Source organism: Thunnus maccoyii, chromosome 24, assembly GCF_910596095.1.
Source record: "Thunnus maccoyii chromosome 24, fThuMac1.1, whole genome shotgun sequence".
Lineage (NCBI taxonomy): Eukaryota > Metazoa > Chordata > Actinopteri > Scombriformes > Scombridae > Thunnus > Thunnus maccoyii.
The window spans coordinates 1,090,155-1,105,654 of NC_056556.1; the positions used below are offsets into that span (position 1 = coordinate 1,090,155).

General features: G+C 39.2%; 4 protein-coding genes across 4 annotated transcripts in view; 3 read left to right on the top strand and 1 right to left on the bottom strand.

The window, feature by feature from the left end:
• Positions 1-15,500, bottom strand: part of LOC121891678 (protein NLRC3-like) — a 1,105,688-nt gene that overhangs the window by 531,590 nt on the left and 558,598 nt on the right. The gene's annotated exons all lie outside the window — the stretch shown is intronic.
• LOC121891705 (coagulation factor VII-like) lies at positions 23-6,097 on the top strand. The gene is made up of 8 exons (XM_042404267.1): positions 23-719; positions 1,130-1,293; positions 2,104-2,128; positions 2,480-2,593; positions 3,125-3,271; positions 4,323-4,441; positions 4,761-4,881; positions 5,500-6,097. The coding sequence occupies exons 1-8, from the start codon at positions 659-661 to the stop codon at positions 6,090-6,092; spliced, it is 1,344 nt and encodes a 447-aa protein (XP_042260201.1). The 5' UTR covers positions 23-658; the 3' UTR covers positions 6,093-6,097.
• Positions 6,534-6,985, top strand: LOC121891738 (coagulation factor VII-like). The gene has a single exon (XM_042404312.1). It carries the CDS (start codon positions 6,534-6,536, stop codon positions 6,972-6,974), a length of 441 nt encoding a protein of 146 aa, XP_042260246.1. The 3' UTR covers positions 6,975-6,985.
• On the top strand, positions 7,887-15,161 carry LOC121891704 (coagulation factor VII-like). The gene is made up of 8 exons (XM_042404266.1): positions 7,887-7,970; positions 8,381-8,544; positions 10,610-10,634; positions 10,986-11,099; positions 11,631-11,777; positions 12,829-12,947; positions 13,267-13,387; positions 14,006-15,161. Exons 1-8 carry the CDS (start codon positions 7,910-7,912, stop codon positions 14,596-14,598), a joined length of 1,344 nt encoding a protein of 447 aa, XP_042260200.1. The 5' UTR covers positions 7,887-7,909; the 3' UTR covers positions 14,599-15,161.

Consider the following 15,500-nt stretch of genomic DNA (forward strand, 5'->3'; position numbering starts at 1 on the left):
GTAATTCATATTTTCTCAGTAACGTAAGAATGCTTTTGGCTCAACATATAAATAAAATAAAGACCAGTAGTTGATTTTACTGTCTTTCCTCATTATTTCATGAGTGTAGATTTCAGATGCCGAATGTTACGTTGCAGCAAGTGTGTCTTTTTTCTTCTGATAGAGCTGGGATAGCATTTTCCTCCTGTTTCCAGTCTTTATGCTAAGCTAAACACATCCTTGGTTTCCAGATCCTGATGTATGTTGTCTTGTCATCAATTTAGTCAGTAAATGACGGCCTAATCAACAGACATACTGATTAAATATAGATTGTGTTTGCTGTGTAAAATGGTGCATCTGTGCTTTTTCCCTGAATGTTTTATTTCAGAAAAGTGCATTAATTTCCATGATATTAGACAGCAAAGCATTTTCCCAAAATGTTGAAGTGATCCTTTAACTTTAGGCTAATACTAGTGTAACTAGCCCCATGCTAGCGTCTGTAACATCCATGCATACTAGAGATGTATTAAAGCAGTATTTCAGGGCTGTTCGTCTACTTTGTCAGGCGGGGTTTTTCCATTTGGGACATGTGATCAGTTGTGGGTGGAGGAGGACCAGACTTTGCACCTTTGGGTTCACACAGAACAGCACAGCACCAACTTTCTAATGGAAATCAACAATGTGGCTGAAAGTCTTTGTCACCTTCGTCTTCAGCTTCTCCAGCTGCCAGCCGGCATCAGGTGAGGAAACTGCAGACTGAGCGATGTTGCAAAATGTCCGACTGCAATAACTGAACTGTTATTTTGCTCACAGTTTACTGAAGTAGAAGTCAACTGTACTCAGAATGATTTTGGCTGTTTGTTGTTTCCTCTTTTCAATATGACAGGACATAAAAGTCAACATCTGTGTTGTAAATCACCACATAAAACTCTATAAAGAAAATTAAAATTAGCTGTACAGGCTGCTGACATGACTATTTAGGTTATGTCAGTTTTACCCAGTTTCATAATAGAGTCTAACCATGTATTGACTCTACATGTGAATTAAAATGTGAACAGGAATAAGAATCAACAGCTATGCTAGCGTGATGCTAATGCTAATGTGCATAAATTCCAGAGTAGTGACTCTTCTTTTCTCGTCTGGCTCATAGTCTTCCTGGATCCAGACCGGGCCCACGGCGTCCTGGTCCGGACTCGGAGGTATAACTCAGGCTGGCTTGAGGAGCTAAAGATGGGAGATCTGAAGCGGGAGTGTCTGGAGGAAGAATGCTCCTACGAGGAGGCCCGGGAGGTGTTTGAACACACCGAGATCACGGTGAGTCTGATGAGCTACTACACAACCGTCTGTTTTTAAATACAGATGGTCAATTCAATGGTCAGAAACGCAAATGTAGAAAACACAACCAAATACAGAAACGCGCTGCAAATACAGAAAACACGACCAACTACAGAAACGCACTGCAAAGACAGAAAACACAACCAAATAGAGAAACACACTGCAAATATAGAAAACACAACCAAATATAGAAACACATTGCAAATGTATAAACACACTGCAAATACAGGAAACACAACCAAATACAGAAACATGCTGCAAATATAGAAAACACAACCAAATACAGAAACACGCTGCAAACATAGAAAACACAACCAAATATAGAAACACATTGCAAATGTATAAACACACTGCAAATACAGGAAACACAACCAAATACAGAAACATGCTGCAAATATAGAAAACACAACCAAATACAGAAACACGCTGTAAACATAGAAAACACAGCCAAATATAGAAACACGCTGCAAATATAGAAACGCACTGCAAATACAGAAAACACAACCAAATACAGAAACACGCTGCAAACACAGAAAACATGACCAACTACGGAAACGCACTGCGAATATGGAAAACACAACCAAATATAGAAGTGCGCTGCAAATATAGAAAACACAACCAGAAAACGAGCTGTAAATACACAGATAAAACACAGCGTTAAAAATTATTACATATTTCCATAATGTCAGTATTACGTCATTAAACTGGTTTTATCTTTTTGCAAACCAAACTTTCATTTTTGGGAATGACTTATATTGACTAATACGTGTGACATTTCTGTTTCCTCAGGACGAGTTTTGGAAGACCTATAACAGTAAGAAGCCACACTTTCATCCAACTGTTGCTTCAGTATCATTACCAGTAGAAGATCTATTAGCTGCTAACACACAGCGTGTTACAGTCTTGGATGGCCATCTCACCGAGCTCGCACTTGTTTTGAAAAAATGTGTTTTGGGAAGAATGTTAAAAATACAAACTCACAGGATGGTATGTGGTCTGTTGCCGAGTGACTTAAATGTTGCAGTTCTGGGACGTGGCCATGCAGGATTGTTTATGTAGAACGAAGGTCCTGAGTCAGAAGTTGTTCTTGGAGTGAACCATGAGCCTGACAACACCTTGATTGTGAGATCCATGAAACTTTAATGAGCACTTTGTCCTCCTGCAGTACCAGACAGCTGCAAGTTGAACCCCTGCCTGAATGGTGGAACCTGCTCTGTCCAGGCTTCATCCTACACCTGCTACTGCCTGCAACAGTTCAGCGGACTCAACTGTGAGCTCGGTGAGAACATTTCACAAACTTCACAAACCCTTAATAACTAAGGCTCAGTCTGTAGAAGGGAATAAATCTAGTATGCATGTACTAACACTTGCAAAGACAACTTTTGAGTTATTAAATATGTAATTAAGAGCTAGAGGTTTACCCTGCTTCCAGTCCTGTGTCCCAAAATCCTCTTTTACGTATGTTCAAATATTCAGGAATCTAAATGAATATAAAATTTTAATTCTAGTAAGTTGAGGCTTAGATCTTTGAGTGCAATCTTTGTCTGAAAGTCTGAGTACCAAATTGATATCTGTCCATATTATCGGATGCTTGGTCAGATTCTTAGGTTTGTTACTTACTATTTGATCAGATATTTCCTGATATAAATCAGGAAACTTTTTTTAACTGTAGATTCAATTTTATGTAATACAGATGCATCAAGCAATTCAACATATTCTGTTAAACAACAACAAACTACACTACCAAATCAAAAAGAGAAGTGTGGATATACAAATATTTGACTATTTTAATATGAACACGTTGTTTTAGAATACCACGCCGACCCCGAGACCTGCCAGCTGGACAACGGAGGCTGTGAACATTTCTGTGTTGAAGACGAGGGAGGACATAGACTTAACTGCTCGTGTGCAGACGGTTACTTCCTGGACACTGATGGGACGAGCTGCCTGGCAAAAGGTGGGAGGACGGAGAGGAATCATGCACATGACAGGGGGAAAGTTGGTCTCTGATTTAATAAAACCCTCTGATTCAGGCGACAGGAGAAGAAAAGATGCATGAAATGTTAGGAATGCCAAAAAAACAAAAATACTAATACTGAGTCAATATATCACATATTTATGTGAGTAATTTTGTGTAATTAATTTTGACTTAATTACAAAGTAATTCAATTCTGAAGGAATTACTGTGAATTTTCTCTTTGTAAATCAACATGTTATTTTATACAATCTAATAATTTTGATATAGTGAGCCAGTTTTTTTCAGTATCTCATTCTTTTTGACCATCTCCTCATTTTCACTTGGTATCTAAATTTTTGACTCAATTATTTTTGAGTTAGTCATGATTGTTGACTTAGTATCTCATAATTTTTGGCCTAGTAGGTCATTAATTTTGAAGTGGCAATTTATCATAATTAACAAATCATTATTCTTGACTTAGTATCTCATATTTTTTACTTTGGAATTCATAGTTTTTATATTAGTAAGCCATTATTTTTACTTAGTAAGTTGTAATTTTTATATTAGTTAATCTTTTTTTTTTCCTTAACTTTTCTAACAATCTTTTCCCTTTACCCAGCGTAAATGGTCTACCACAGTTTTCAAAAAGCAATTTATGCAGAAAACACATACTGATCACTTGAGGCACAAACAAAAAAATGTTTTTGTTCTGAGGTTAGAACAGGATGTTCACAGGCATTTTAAAAAATCTTCAAATCTATTAAATTATCTGAAATTTAACATATAATCTTAATTTAACAGAAACATCTCATTTAAATTTGCTTTTATCAGAATTAGTAGATAAACCAAACTCTTTTTACTGACTTATCAGAGAAAAAACTTTGTCCAAAACTTGTTTTTAAATTTCTTCATATTTGGTTTTAAAAATATCTTGTTAAGTAATAAATTTAACTCTATGATATCTGTGAACAATAAAGACTTCAATAAACTCAACATTCTGCAGGTTGGTTTGAAGATTCATGTTAAAGATTTTGTTTTCCTGTCATTTCAGAGTCGATAGCGTGCGGCATGGTCCCTGTCCTGCAGGGAGAAGATAAAGCCAAGCAGCTCGACCCTCGAGCACGAATTGTCGGTGGAGTAGAGTGTCCCAAAGGTGAATGCCCCTGGCAGGTAAAGTTAAAGGGAGAGTTCACCTGTTTACTGTTGAGCCTCTGATTCATTATTTGCTGCCAGCACAGAAGACATACTGTATCAGAGTGGGGAGTCCAGGAAAAAGAAAGAAAACTGGACTCTACCCTCTGAAACTCTGCCAAAACCAGATTCTGCTGGAAATCCCAAAGTTTCCAAAGATAAAATGTAGTATTATAACAAAGGAAATCTTTCTGATTGTTTAAGTATGTGGACAACGACCTGAACTACCAACAGATTCAGGAGAGGAATATACTGAAAAAAAGTTTCAAATAAGAATGTTACCGCCTGTTTCCTCCAGGTTTTGCTGGTGTATGAGGGCAAAGGTTTCTGTGGTGGTGTGATTTATAAACCTACATGGATCCTCACAGCGTCTCACTGCCTGGAGGACACTGACGCGCAGTTTCTAAAAGTGGTCGCAGGTACGAATCCGTCCAATCACACCAAGGCAGAAAAACGACCTGTCTCCAGCCTCCTGCTGGACTTTGAAACATGAACTTCTGAATAAAATAGAGAAGAGAGAGTACAGAGAATGAACACATGAATAGATTACTTCACAACTTCACAATTTGCCACCTAATGGACTATATTTACTTATTTAATTTTCACTATAGCATAGTACTATCGTACACACTAATACATGACTTTCTGCTAAAAATCCATCACCATGCTTCGCCTTTAAATAAATTTAAAAAATAGTGTTCGGAATCTAAATTTACTAATCACTGTAGACTCAACTATTGATGACAACACACAATTTGCAGTGTTGTCATGTTACTGCCATTTAAGCTAATGGTTGTTAGCTCACAAACTAATGAAATCTGATTATTAGTTATTAATGTTTGATGGAGAAATTAATTAAAACCACTTCCAAAGTGGACTCAAAATAAACTCAAATTTTTCACTCAGTCTGCGCTGCCCAGGGTCAATTCCATCTGTTTTAAATATATAATTGTATCTAAACACATTGTAACAGCTAGCCTTACATTTGATTTGGAGGGAAACTCTTTTCACTGTTTACCCTGCTCTTTGTCTGTCAGGCGAACACAACACTGAGGTGGATGAGGGCACGGAGCAGTACGTCCAGGTCGCCCAGATCATTATGCACGAGCACTATGTGAAGAGCACCGCTGACAATGACATCGCCCTCCTGCGCCTGGCGTCGCCCATCGTTTACACGCCATATGCCGTCCCAGCCTGCCTGCCGACGAGACCGCTGGCAGAGCAACACCTCTGGGCAATCATGAAGCACACAGTGAGTGGCTGGGGAAGGCGGGGGGAGAACGGACCCACCTCACATGTGCTGCGACGGCTCAAAGTACCTCGGATCCTGACGCAGCAGTGTCTAGAGGAGAGTGGCGTGGTGCTCACCAAGAACATGTTCTGCGCCGGGTACATCGAGGGCCGGCAGGACTCGTGTAAAGGCGACAGTGGCGGGCCGCTAGTGACGGCGTACAAGAAGACAACGTTCCTGCTGGGGATCGTCAGCTGGGGGAAGGGCTGTGCCCGACCGGGCAACTACGGCATCTACACCCGGGTGTCCAACTACCTGGAGTGGATCCACAACCGAACAGCGAGACCAGAACAGCCGACAAACAACACCAAGGCTTTACTGCACAACCTGACCACCTGAGAACAGCGCTGCTCAACATACGCTGGCAGATCCTCAAGTTCTTATGTTATAATTTACTGTATTCACACAGCGGACATTTTCAGCCCTCAGAAGAGAAAAGATTGTCAAATGTATTAAACTAGCTTTGCTTTATGGAAAATAATTTATATGTAAATCTAAAAAAATGTGCAGTTTTATGAACAAATGGACAATTTGAATCTCTCTTTTTGACATTTAAGTCTTCTTGATGTGCAGATTTTTGTCTGTGTCTTTACTTTTGATGATTAAACCATCAAATCCTGAAAAAATAATTCTCCAAAACACATCAGTGAAGATTTCCGACTAAGAATTCATCAAATTAGCAGAAGACTTTGAAACAACAACAACTGCTTAATTAGCAGGAAGGTGGTTATCTAACTCGGGTTAAAAATACTGTACACCAGCTTCGATTCCGACCTGGCGATGCTGAAGCTTCACCGTCCTATCAAACTGGGTCTCTACGTGGTGCCGATTTGTCTTCAGGCTCAGAACAGTTCCTTTGGCCGGACACTGGCGACCATCCGACACGCAAATGTATCTGGTTGGGGCCGCCTGGCACAGCACGGCCCTCCGGCCAGAATCCTCCAGCGCCTGACGCTGCCGAGAGTCCCGCTGCAGGAGTGCCGCCTCCACACCAAGCTCAACATCACCAGGAACATGCTCTGCGCCGGGCGGAGGACCGGCGGGCAAGATGCCTGCGGCGGTGACAGCGGTGGCCCTCTGGTCACGCTATACAAGAAAACGTGGTTCCTGACAGGCGTGGTGAGCTGGGGTAAGGGGTGCGCCAAAGAAAACCTGTACGGCGTCTACACCAAAGTGAGCAACTTCCTGGACTGGATCCAGAAAATCATGTCCACCGGATGAACCTGTTCAGAGTCCGCACTGGCATGTGACAGTCTTACACCTAAACCATGAATTAAATAAAAGCTAACGCTAGAACGCTAGAGTATAGTGAAAAGTACAATACAGTATTTCACTTAAATTGAATTTGAGCTTTAAAAAATTACACACAAAGTCAAGAACAAACAAGAACTTTTAGTCTGTCTTTTTAAGAGAAATCATTCATAAGCTTTCTGCTATATGAAACAATAAACATCAATAAAAATCTTCACTTTGTATGCAAACACTTGTGATTGTGTCTGTAATTTATATTTTCTCAGTAACGTAAGAATGCTTTTGGCTCAACATATAAATAAAATAAAGACCAGTAGTTGATTTTACTGTCTTTCCTCATTATTTCATGAGTGTAGATTTCAGATGCCGAATGTTACGTTGCAGCAAGTGTGTCTTTTTTCTTCTGATAGAGCTGGGATAGCATTTTCCTCCTGTTTCCAGTCTTTATGCTAAGCTAAACACATCCTTGGTTTCCAGATCCTGATGTATGTTGTCTTGTCATCAATTTAGTCAGTAGATGGCGGCCTAATCAACAGACATACTGATTAAATATAGATTGTGTTTGCTGTGTAAAATGGTGCATCTGTGCTTTTTCCCTGAATGTTTTATTTCAGAAAAGTGCATTAATTTCCATGATATTAGACAGCAAAGCATTTTCCCAAAATGTTGAAGTGATCCTTTAACTTTAGGCTAATACTAGTGTAACTAGCCCCATGCTAGCGTCTGTAACATCCATGCATACTAGAGATGTATTAAAGCAGTATTTCAGGGCTGTCAGTCTGCTTTGTCAGGCGGGGTATTTCCATTTGGGACATGTGATCAGTTGTGGGTGGGGGAGGACCAGACTTTGCACCTTTGGGTTCACACAGAACAGCACAGCACCAACTTTCTAATGGAAATCAACAATGTGGCTGAAAGTCTTCGTCACCTTCGTCTTCAGCTTCTCCAGCTGCCAGCCGGCATCAGGTGAGGAAACTGCAGACTGAGCGATGTTGCAAAATGTCCGACTGCAATAACTGAACTGTTATTTTGCTCACAGTTTACTGAAGTAGAAGTCAACTGTACTCAGAATGATTTTGGCTGTTTGTTGTTTCCTCTTTTCAATATGACAGGACATAAAAGTCAACATCTGTGTTGTAAATCACCACATAAAACTCTATAAAGAAAATTAAAATTAGCTGTACAGGCTGCTGACATGACTATTTAGGTTATGTCAGTTTTACCCAGTTTCATAATAGAGTCTAACCATGTATTGACTCTACATGTGAATTAAAATGTAAACAGGAATAAGAATCAACAGCTATGCTAGCGTGATGCTAATGCTAATGTGCATAAATTCCAGAGTAGTGACTCTTCTTTTCTCCTCTGGCTCATATTCTTCCTGGATCCAGACCGGGCCCACGGCGTCCTGGTCCGGACTCGGAGGTATAACTCAGGCTTGCTTGAGGAGCTACAGAAGGGAGATCTGAAGCGGGAGTGTCTGGAGGAAAAATGCTCCTACGAGGAGGCCCGGGAGGTGTTTGAACACACCGAGATCACGGTGAGTCTGATGAGCTACTACACAACCATCTGTTTTTAAATACAGATTTCAATTCAATGGTCAGAAACGCACAAATGTAGAAAACACAACCAAATACAGAAACGTGCTGCAAATACAGAAAACACAACCAAATAGAGAAACACGCTGCAAAGACAGAAAACACAACCAAATAGAGAAACACACTGCAAAGACAGAAAACACGACCAATTACAGAAACGCACTGCAAATATAGAAAACACAACCAAATACAGAAACACACTGCAAATATAGAAAACACAACCAAATAGAGAAACACGCTGCAAATACAGAAAACACATCCAAATAGAAGAACACACTGCAAATATAGAAAACACAGCCAAATACAGAAACACGCTGCAAACATAGACAACACAACCAAATATAGAAACACACTGCAAATACAGAAAACACAACCAAATACAGAAACACGCTGCAAACATAGAAAACACTGCCAAATATAGAAACACGCTGCAAATATAGAAAACACAACCAAATATAGAAACACGCTGTAAACATAGAAAACACAGCCAAATATAGAAACACGCTGCAAACATAGAAAACACAACCAAATATAGAAACACGCTGTAAACATAGAAAACACAGCCAAATATAGAAACACGCTGCAAACATAGAAAACGCAACCAAATATAGAAACACGCTGCAAACATAGAAAACACAACCAAATATAGAAACACGCTGCAAATACAGAAAACACAACCAAATACAGAAACGTGCTGCAAATACAGAAAACACAACCAAATAGAGAAACACGCTGCAAAGACAGAAAACACAACCAAATAGAGAAACACACTGCAAAGACAGAAAACACGACCAATTACAGAAACGCACTGCAAATATAGAAAACACAACCAAATACAGAAACACACTGCAAATATAGAAAACACAACCAAATAGAGAAACACGCTGCAAATACAGAAAACACATCCAAATAGAAGAACACACTGCAAATATAGAAAACACAGCCAAATACAGAAACACGCTGCAAACATAGACAACACAACCAAATATAGAAACACACTGCAAATACAGAAAACACAACCAAATACAGAAACACGCTGCAAACATAGAAAACACTGCCAAATATAGAAACACGCTGCAAATATAGAAAACACAACCAAATATAGAAACACGCTGTAAACATAGAAAACACAGCCAAATATAGAAACACGCTGCAAACATAGAAAACACAACCAAATGTAGAAACACGCTGTAAACATAGAAAACACAGCCAAATATAGAAACACGCTGCAAACATAGAAAACACAACCAAATATAGAAACACGCTGCAAACATAGAAAACACAACCAAATATAGAAACACGCTGCAAATACAGAAAACACAACCAAATACAGAAACATGCTGCAAATATAGAAAACACAACCAAATATAGAAACACGCTGCAAAGACAGAAAACACGATCAACTACAGAAACATGCTGCAAATATAGAAAACACAACCAAATGGAGAAACACGCTGCAAATACAGAAAACACAACCAAATATAGAAACACGCTGCAAATATAGAAAACACAGCCAAATACAGAAACACACTGCAAACATAGAAAACACAGCCAAATATAGAAACACGCTGCAAACATAGAAAACACAGCCAAATATAGAAACACGCTGTAAACATAGAAAACACAGCAAAATACAGAAACACACTGCAAATATAGAAACGCACTGCAAATACAGAAAACACAACCAAATAGGGAAACACGCTGCAAACACAGAAAACACGACTAACTACGGAAATGCACTGCGAATATGGAAAACACAGCCAAATATAGAAACACGCTGCAAATATAGAAAACACAACCAAATATAGGAACACGCTGCAAACATAGAAAACACAACCAGAAAACGAGCTGTAAATACACAGATAAAACGCAGCGTTAAAAATTATTACATATTTCCATAATGTCAGTATTACGTCATTAAACTGGTTTTATCTTTTTGCAAACCAAACTTTCATTTTTGGGAATGACTTATATTGACTAATACGTGTGACATTTCTGTTTCCTCAGGACGAGTTTTGGAAGACCTATAACAGTAAGAAGCCACACTTTCACCCAACTGTTGCTTCAGTATCATTACCAGTAGAAGATCTATTAGCTGCTAACACACAGCGTGTTACAGTCTTGGATGGCCATCTCACCGAGCTCGCACTTGTTTTGAAAAAATGTGTTTTGGGAAGAATGTTAAAAATACAAACTCACAGGATGGTATGTGGTCTGTTGCCGAGTGACTTAAATGTTGCAGTTCTGGGACGTGGCCATGCAGGATTGTTTATGTAGAACGAAGGTCCTGAGTCAGAAGTTGTTCTTGGAGTGAACCATGAGCCTGACAACACCTTGATTGTGAGATCCATGAAACTTTAATGAGCACTTTGTCCTCCTGCAGTACCAGACAGCTGCAAGTTGAACCCCTGCCTGAATGGTGGAATCTGCTCTGTCCAGGCTTCATCCTACACCTGCGACTGCCTGCCACAGTTCAGCGGACTCAACTGTGAGCTCGGTGAGAACATTTCACAAACTTCACAAACCCTTAATAACTAAGGCTCAGTCTGTAGAAGGGAATAAATCTAGTATGCATGTACTAACACTTGCAAAGACAACTTTTGAGTTATTAAATATGTAATTAAGAGCTAGAGGTTTACCCTGCTTCCAGTCCTGTGTCCCAAAATCCTCTTTTACGTATGTTCAAATATTCAGGAATCTAAATGAATATAAAATTTTAATTCTAGTAAGTTGAGGCTTAGATCTTTGAGTGCAATCTTTGTCTGAAAGTCTGAGTACCAAATTGATATCTGTCCATATTATCGGATGCTTAGTCAGATTCTTAGGTTTGTTACTTACTATTTGATCAGATATTTCCTGATATAAATCAGGAAACTTTTTTTAACTGTAGATTCAATTTTATTTAATACAGATGCATCAAGCAATTCAACATATTTTGTTAAACAACAACAAACTACACTACGGTATCAAAAAGAGAAGTGTGGATATACAAATATTTGACTATTTTAATATGAACACGTTGTTTTAGAATACCACCCCGACCCCGAGACCTGCCTGCTGGACAACGGAGGCTGTGAACATTTCTGTGTTGAAGACGAGGGAGGACATAGACTTAACTGCTCGTGTGCAGACGGTTACTTCCTGGACACTGATGGGACGAGCTGCCTGGCAAAAGGTGGGAGGACGGAGAGGAATCATGCACATGACAGGGGGAAAGTTGGTCTCTGATTTAATAAAACCCTCTGATTCAGGCGACAGGAGAAGAAAAGATGCATGAAATGTTAGGAATGCCAAAAAAACAAAAATACTAATACTGAGTCAATATATCACATATTTATGTGAGTAATTTTGTGTAATTAATTTTGACTTAATTACAAAGTAATTCAATTCTGAAGGAATTACTGTGAATTTTCTCTTTGTAAATCAACATGTTATTTTATACAATCTAATAATTTTGATATAGTGAGCCAGTTTTTTTCAGTATCTCATTCTTTTTGACCATCTCCTAATTTTCACTTGGTATCTAAATTTTTGACTCAATTATTTTTGAGTTAGTCATGATTGTTGACTTAGTATCTCATAATTTTTGGCCAAGTAGGTCATTAATTTTGAAGTGGCAATTTATCATAATTAGCAAATCATTATTCTTGACTTAGTATCTCATATTTTTTACTTTGGAATTCATAGTTTTTATATTAGTAAGCCATTATTTTTACTTAGTAAGTTGTAATTTTTATATTAGTTAATCTTTTTTTTTTCCTTAACTTTTCTAACAATCTTTTCCCTTTACCCAGCGTAAATGGTCTACCACAGTTTTCAAAAAGCAATTTATGCAGAAAACACATACTGATCACTTGAGGCATGAACAAAAAAATGTTTTTGTTCTGAGGTTAGAACAGGATGTTCACAGGCATTTCAAAAAATCTTCAAATCTATTAAATTATCTGAAATTTAACATATAATCTTAATTTAACAGAAACATCTCATTTAAATTTGCTTTTATCAGAATTAGTAGATAAACCAAACTCTTTTTACTGACTTATCAGAGAAAAAACTTTGTCCAAAACTTGTTTTTAAATTTCTTTATATTTGGTTTTAAAAATATCTTGTTAAGTAATAAATTTAACTCTATGATATCTGTGAACAATAAAGACTTCAATAAACTCAACATTCTGCAGGTTGGTTTGAAGATTCATGTTAAAGATTTTGTTTTCCTGTCATTTCAGAGTCGATAGCGTGCGGCATGGTCCCTGTCCTGCAGGGAGAAGATAAAGCCAAGCAGCTCGACCCTCGAGCACGAATTGTCGGTGGAGTAGAGTGTCCCAAAGGTGAATGCCCCTGGCAGGTAAAGTTAAAGGGAGAGTTCACCTGTTTACTGTTGAGCCTCTGATTCATTATTTGCTGCCAGCACAGAAGACATACTGTATCAGAGTGGGGAGTCCAGGAAAAAGAAAGAAAACTGGACTCTACCCTCTGAAACTCTGCCAAAACCAGATTCTGCTGGAAATCCCAAAGTTTCCAAAGATAAAATGTAGTATTATAACAAAGGAAATCTTTCTGATTGTTTAAGTATGTGGACAACGATCTGAACTACCAACAGATTCAGGAGAGGAATATACTGAAAAAAAGTTTCAAATAAGAATGTTACCGCCTGTTTCCTCCAGGTTTTGCTGGTGTATGAGGGCAAAGGTTTCTGTGGTGGTGTGATTTATAAACCTACATGGATCCTCACAGCGTCTCACTGCCTGGAGGACACTGACGCGCAGTTTCTAAAAGTGGTCGCAGGTACGAATCCGTCCAATCACTCCAAGGCAGAAAAACGACCTGTCTCCAGCCTCCTGCTGGACTTTGAAACATGAACTTCTGAATAAAATAGAGAAGAGAGAGTACAGAGAATGAACACATGAATAGATTACTTCACAACTTCACAATTTGCCACCTAATGGACTATATTTACTTATTTAATTTTCACTATAGCATAGTACTATCGTACACACTAATACATGACTTTCTGCTAAAAATCCATCACTATGATTCGCCTTTAAATAAATTTAAAAAATAGTGTTCGGAATCTAAATTTACTAATCACTGTAGACTCAACTATTGATGACAACACACAATTTGCAGTGTTGTCATGTTACTGCCATTTAAGCTAATGGTTGTTAGCTCACAAACTAATGAAATCTGATTATTAGTTATTAATGTTTGATGGAGAAATTAATTAAAACCACTTCCAAAGTGGACTCAAAATAAACTCAAATTTTTCACTCAGTCTGCGCTGCCCAGGGTCAATTCCATCTGTTTTAAATATATAATTGTATCTAAACACACTGTAACAGCTAGCCTTACATTTGATTTGGAGGGAAACTCTTTTCACTGTTTACCCTGCTCTTTGTCTGTCAGGCGAACACAACACTGAGGTGGATGAGGGCACGGAGCAGTACGTCCAGGTCGCCCAGATCATTATGCACGAGCACTATGTGAAGAGCACCGCTGACAATGACATCGCCCTCCTGCGCCTGGCGTCGCCCATCGTTTACACGCCATATGCCGTCCCAGCCTGCCTGCCGACGAGACTGCTGGCAGACCACCACCTCTGGGCAATCATGAAGCACACAGTGAGTGGCTGGGGAAGGCGGGGGGAGAACGGACCAACCTCACATGTGCTGCGACGGCTCAAAGTACCTCGGATCCTGACGCAGCAGTGTGTAGAGGAGAGTGGCGTGGTGCTCACCAAGAACATGTTCTGCGCCGGGTACATCGAGGGCCGGCAGGACTCGTGTGAAGGCGACAGTGGCGGGCCGCTAGTGACGGCGTACAAGAAGACAACGTTCCTGCTGGGGATCGTCAGCTGGGGGAAGGGCTGTGCCCGACCGGGCAACTACAGCATCTACACCCGGGTGTCCAACTACCTGGAGTGGATCCACGACCAAACAGCGAGACCAGAACAGCCGACAAACAACACCAAGGCTTTACTGCACGACCTGACCACCTGAGAACAGCGCTGCTCAACATACGCTGGCAGATCCTCAAGTTCTTATGTTATAATTTACTGTATTCACACAGCGGACATTTTCAGCCCTCAGAAGAGAAAAGATTGTCAAATGTATTAAACTAGCTTTGCTTTATGGAAAATAATTTATATGTAAATCTAAAAAAATGTGCAGTTTTATGAACAAATGGACAATTTGAATCTCTCTTTTTGACATTTAAGTCTTCTTGATGTGCAGATTTTTGTCTGTGTCTTTACTTTTGATGATTAAACCATCAAATCCTGAAAAAATAATTCTCCAAAACACATCAGTGAAGATTTCCGACTAAGAATTCATCAAATTAGCAGAAGACTTTGAAACAACAACAACTGCTTAATTAGCAGGAAGGTGGTTATCTAACTCGGGTTAAAAATACTGTACATTGACAATACAGCTCTTTATCCACTAAAGTAGAAACAGACAACTTTTCAACCCCCCCAGTGTTTTCAAGTGGTATTAATGTTCAGAGCCTTGCTCCGTGAAGAAATGATCAACAGCACTTTGGAAATAATAAATACTCAACCATCTGTCTGCTTTTCAACTCCTTGATCTTAACAGAATATAGTAACTTTTACCACTGCTCATTTTAGAAAGGCCACTGCAAGAAAACATGTTCTTTGTTTAGATTATCAAACAGACAGCGGATCATTTGTTTGTAGCTGCTAGTGTTAGTGTTAGCTCGCGTTAACAATATGACTAACGCTACCTAATGCTTGCTAACACTAGCTAATGCTAGCAACCAGAAACATTAGATGCTTGTTTCTGGCTGGTCCTGGCTTCCATGTAGCTCCTGGTTCATTTTCTGGCTGGTAGCATTAGCTAGCAGTAGTGTTAGCAACATAACGCTGTCCTCTTCTTCTTTTGGC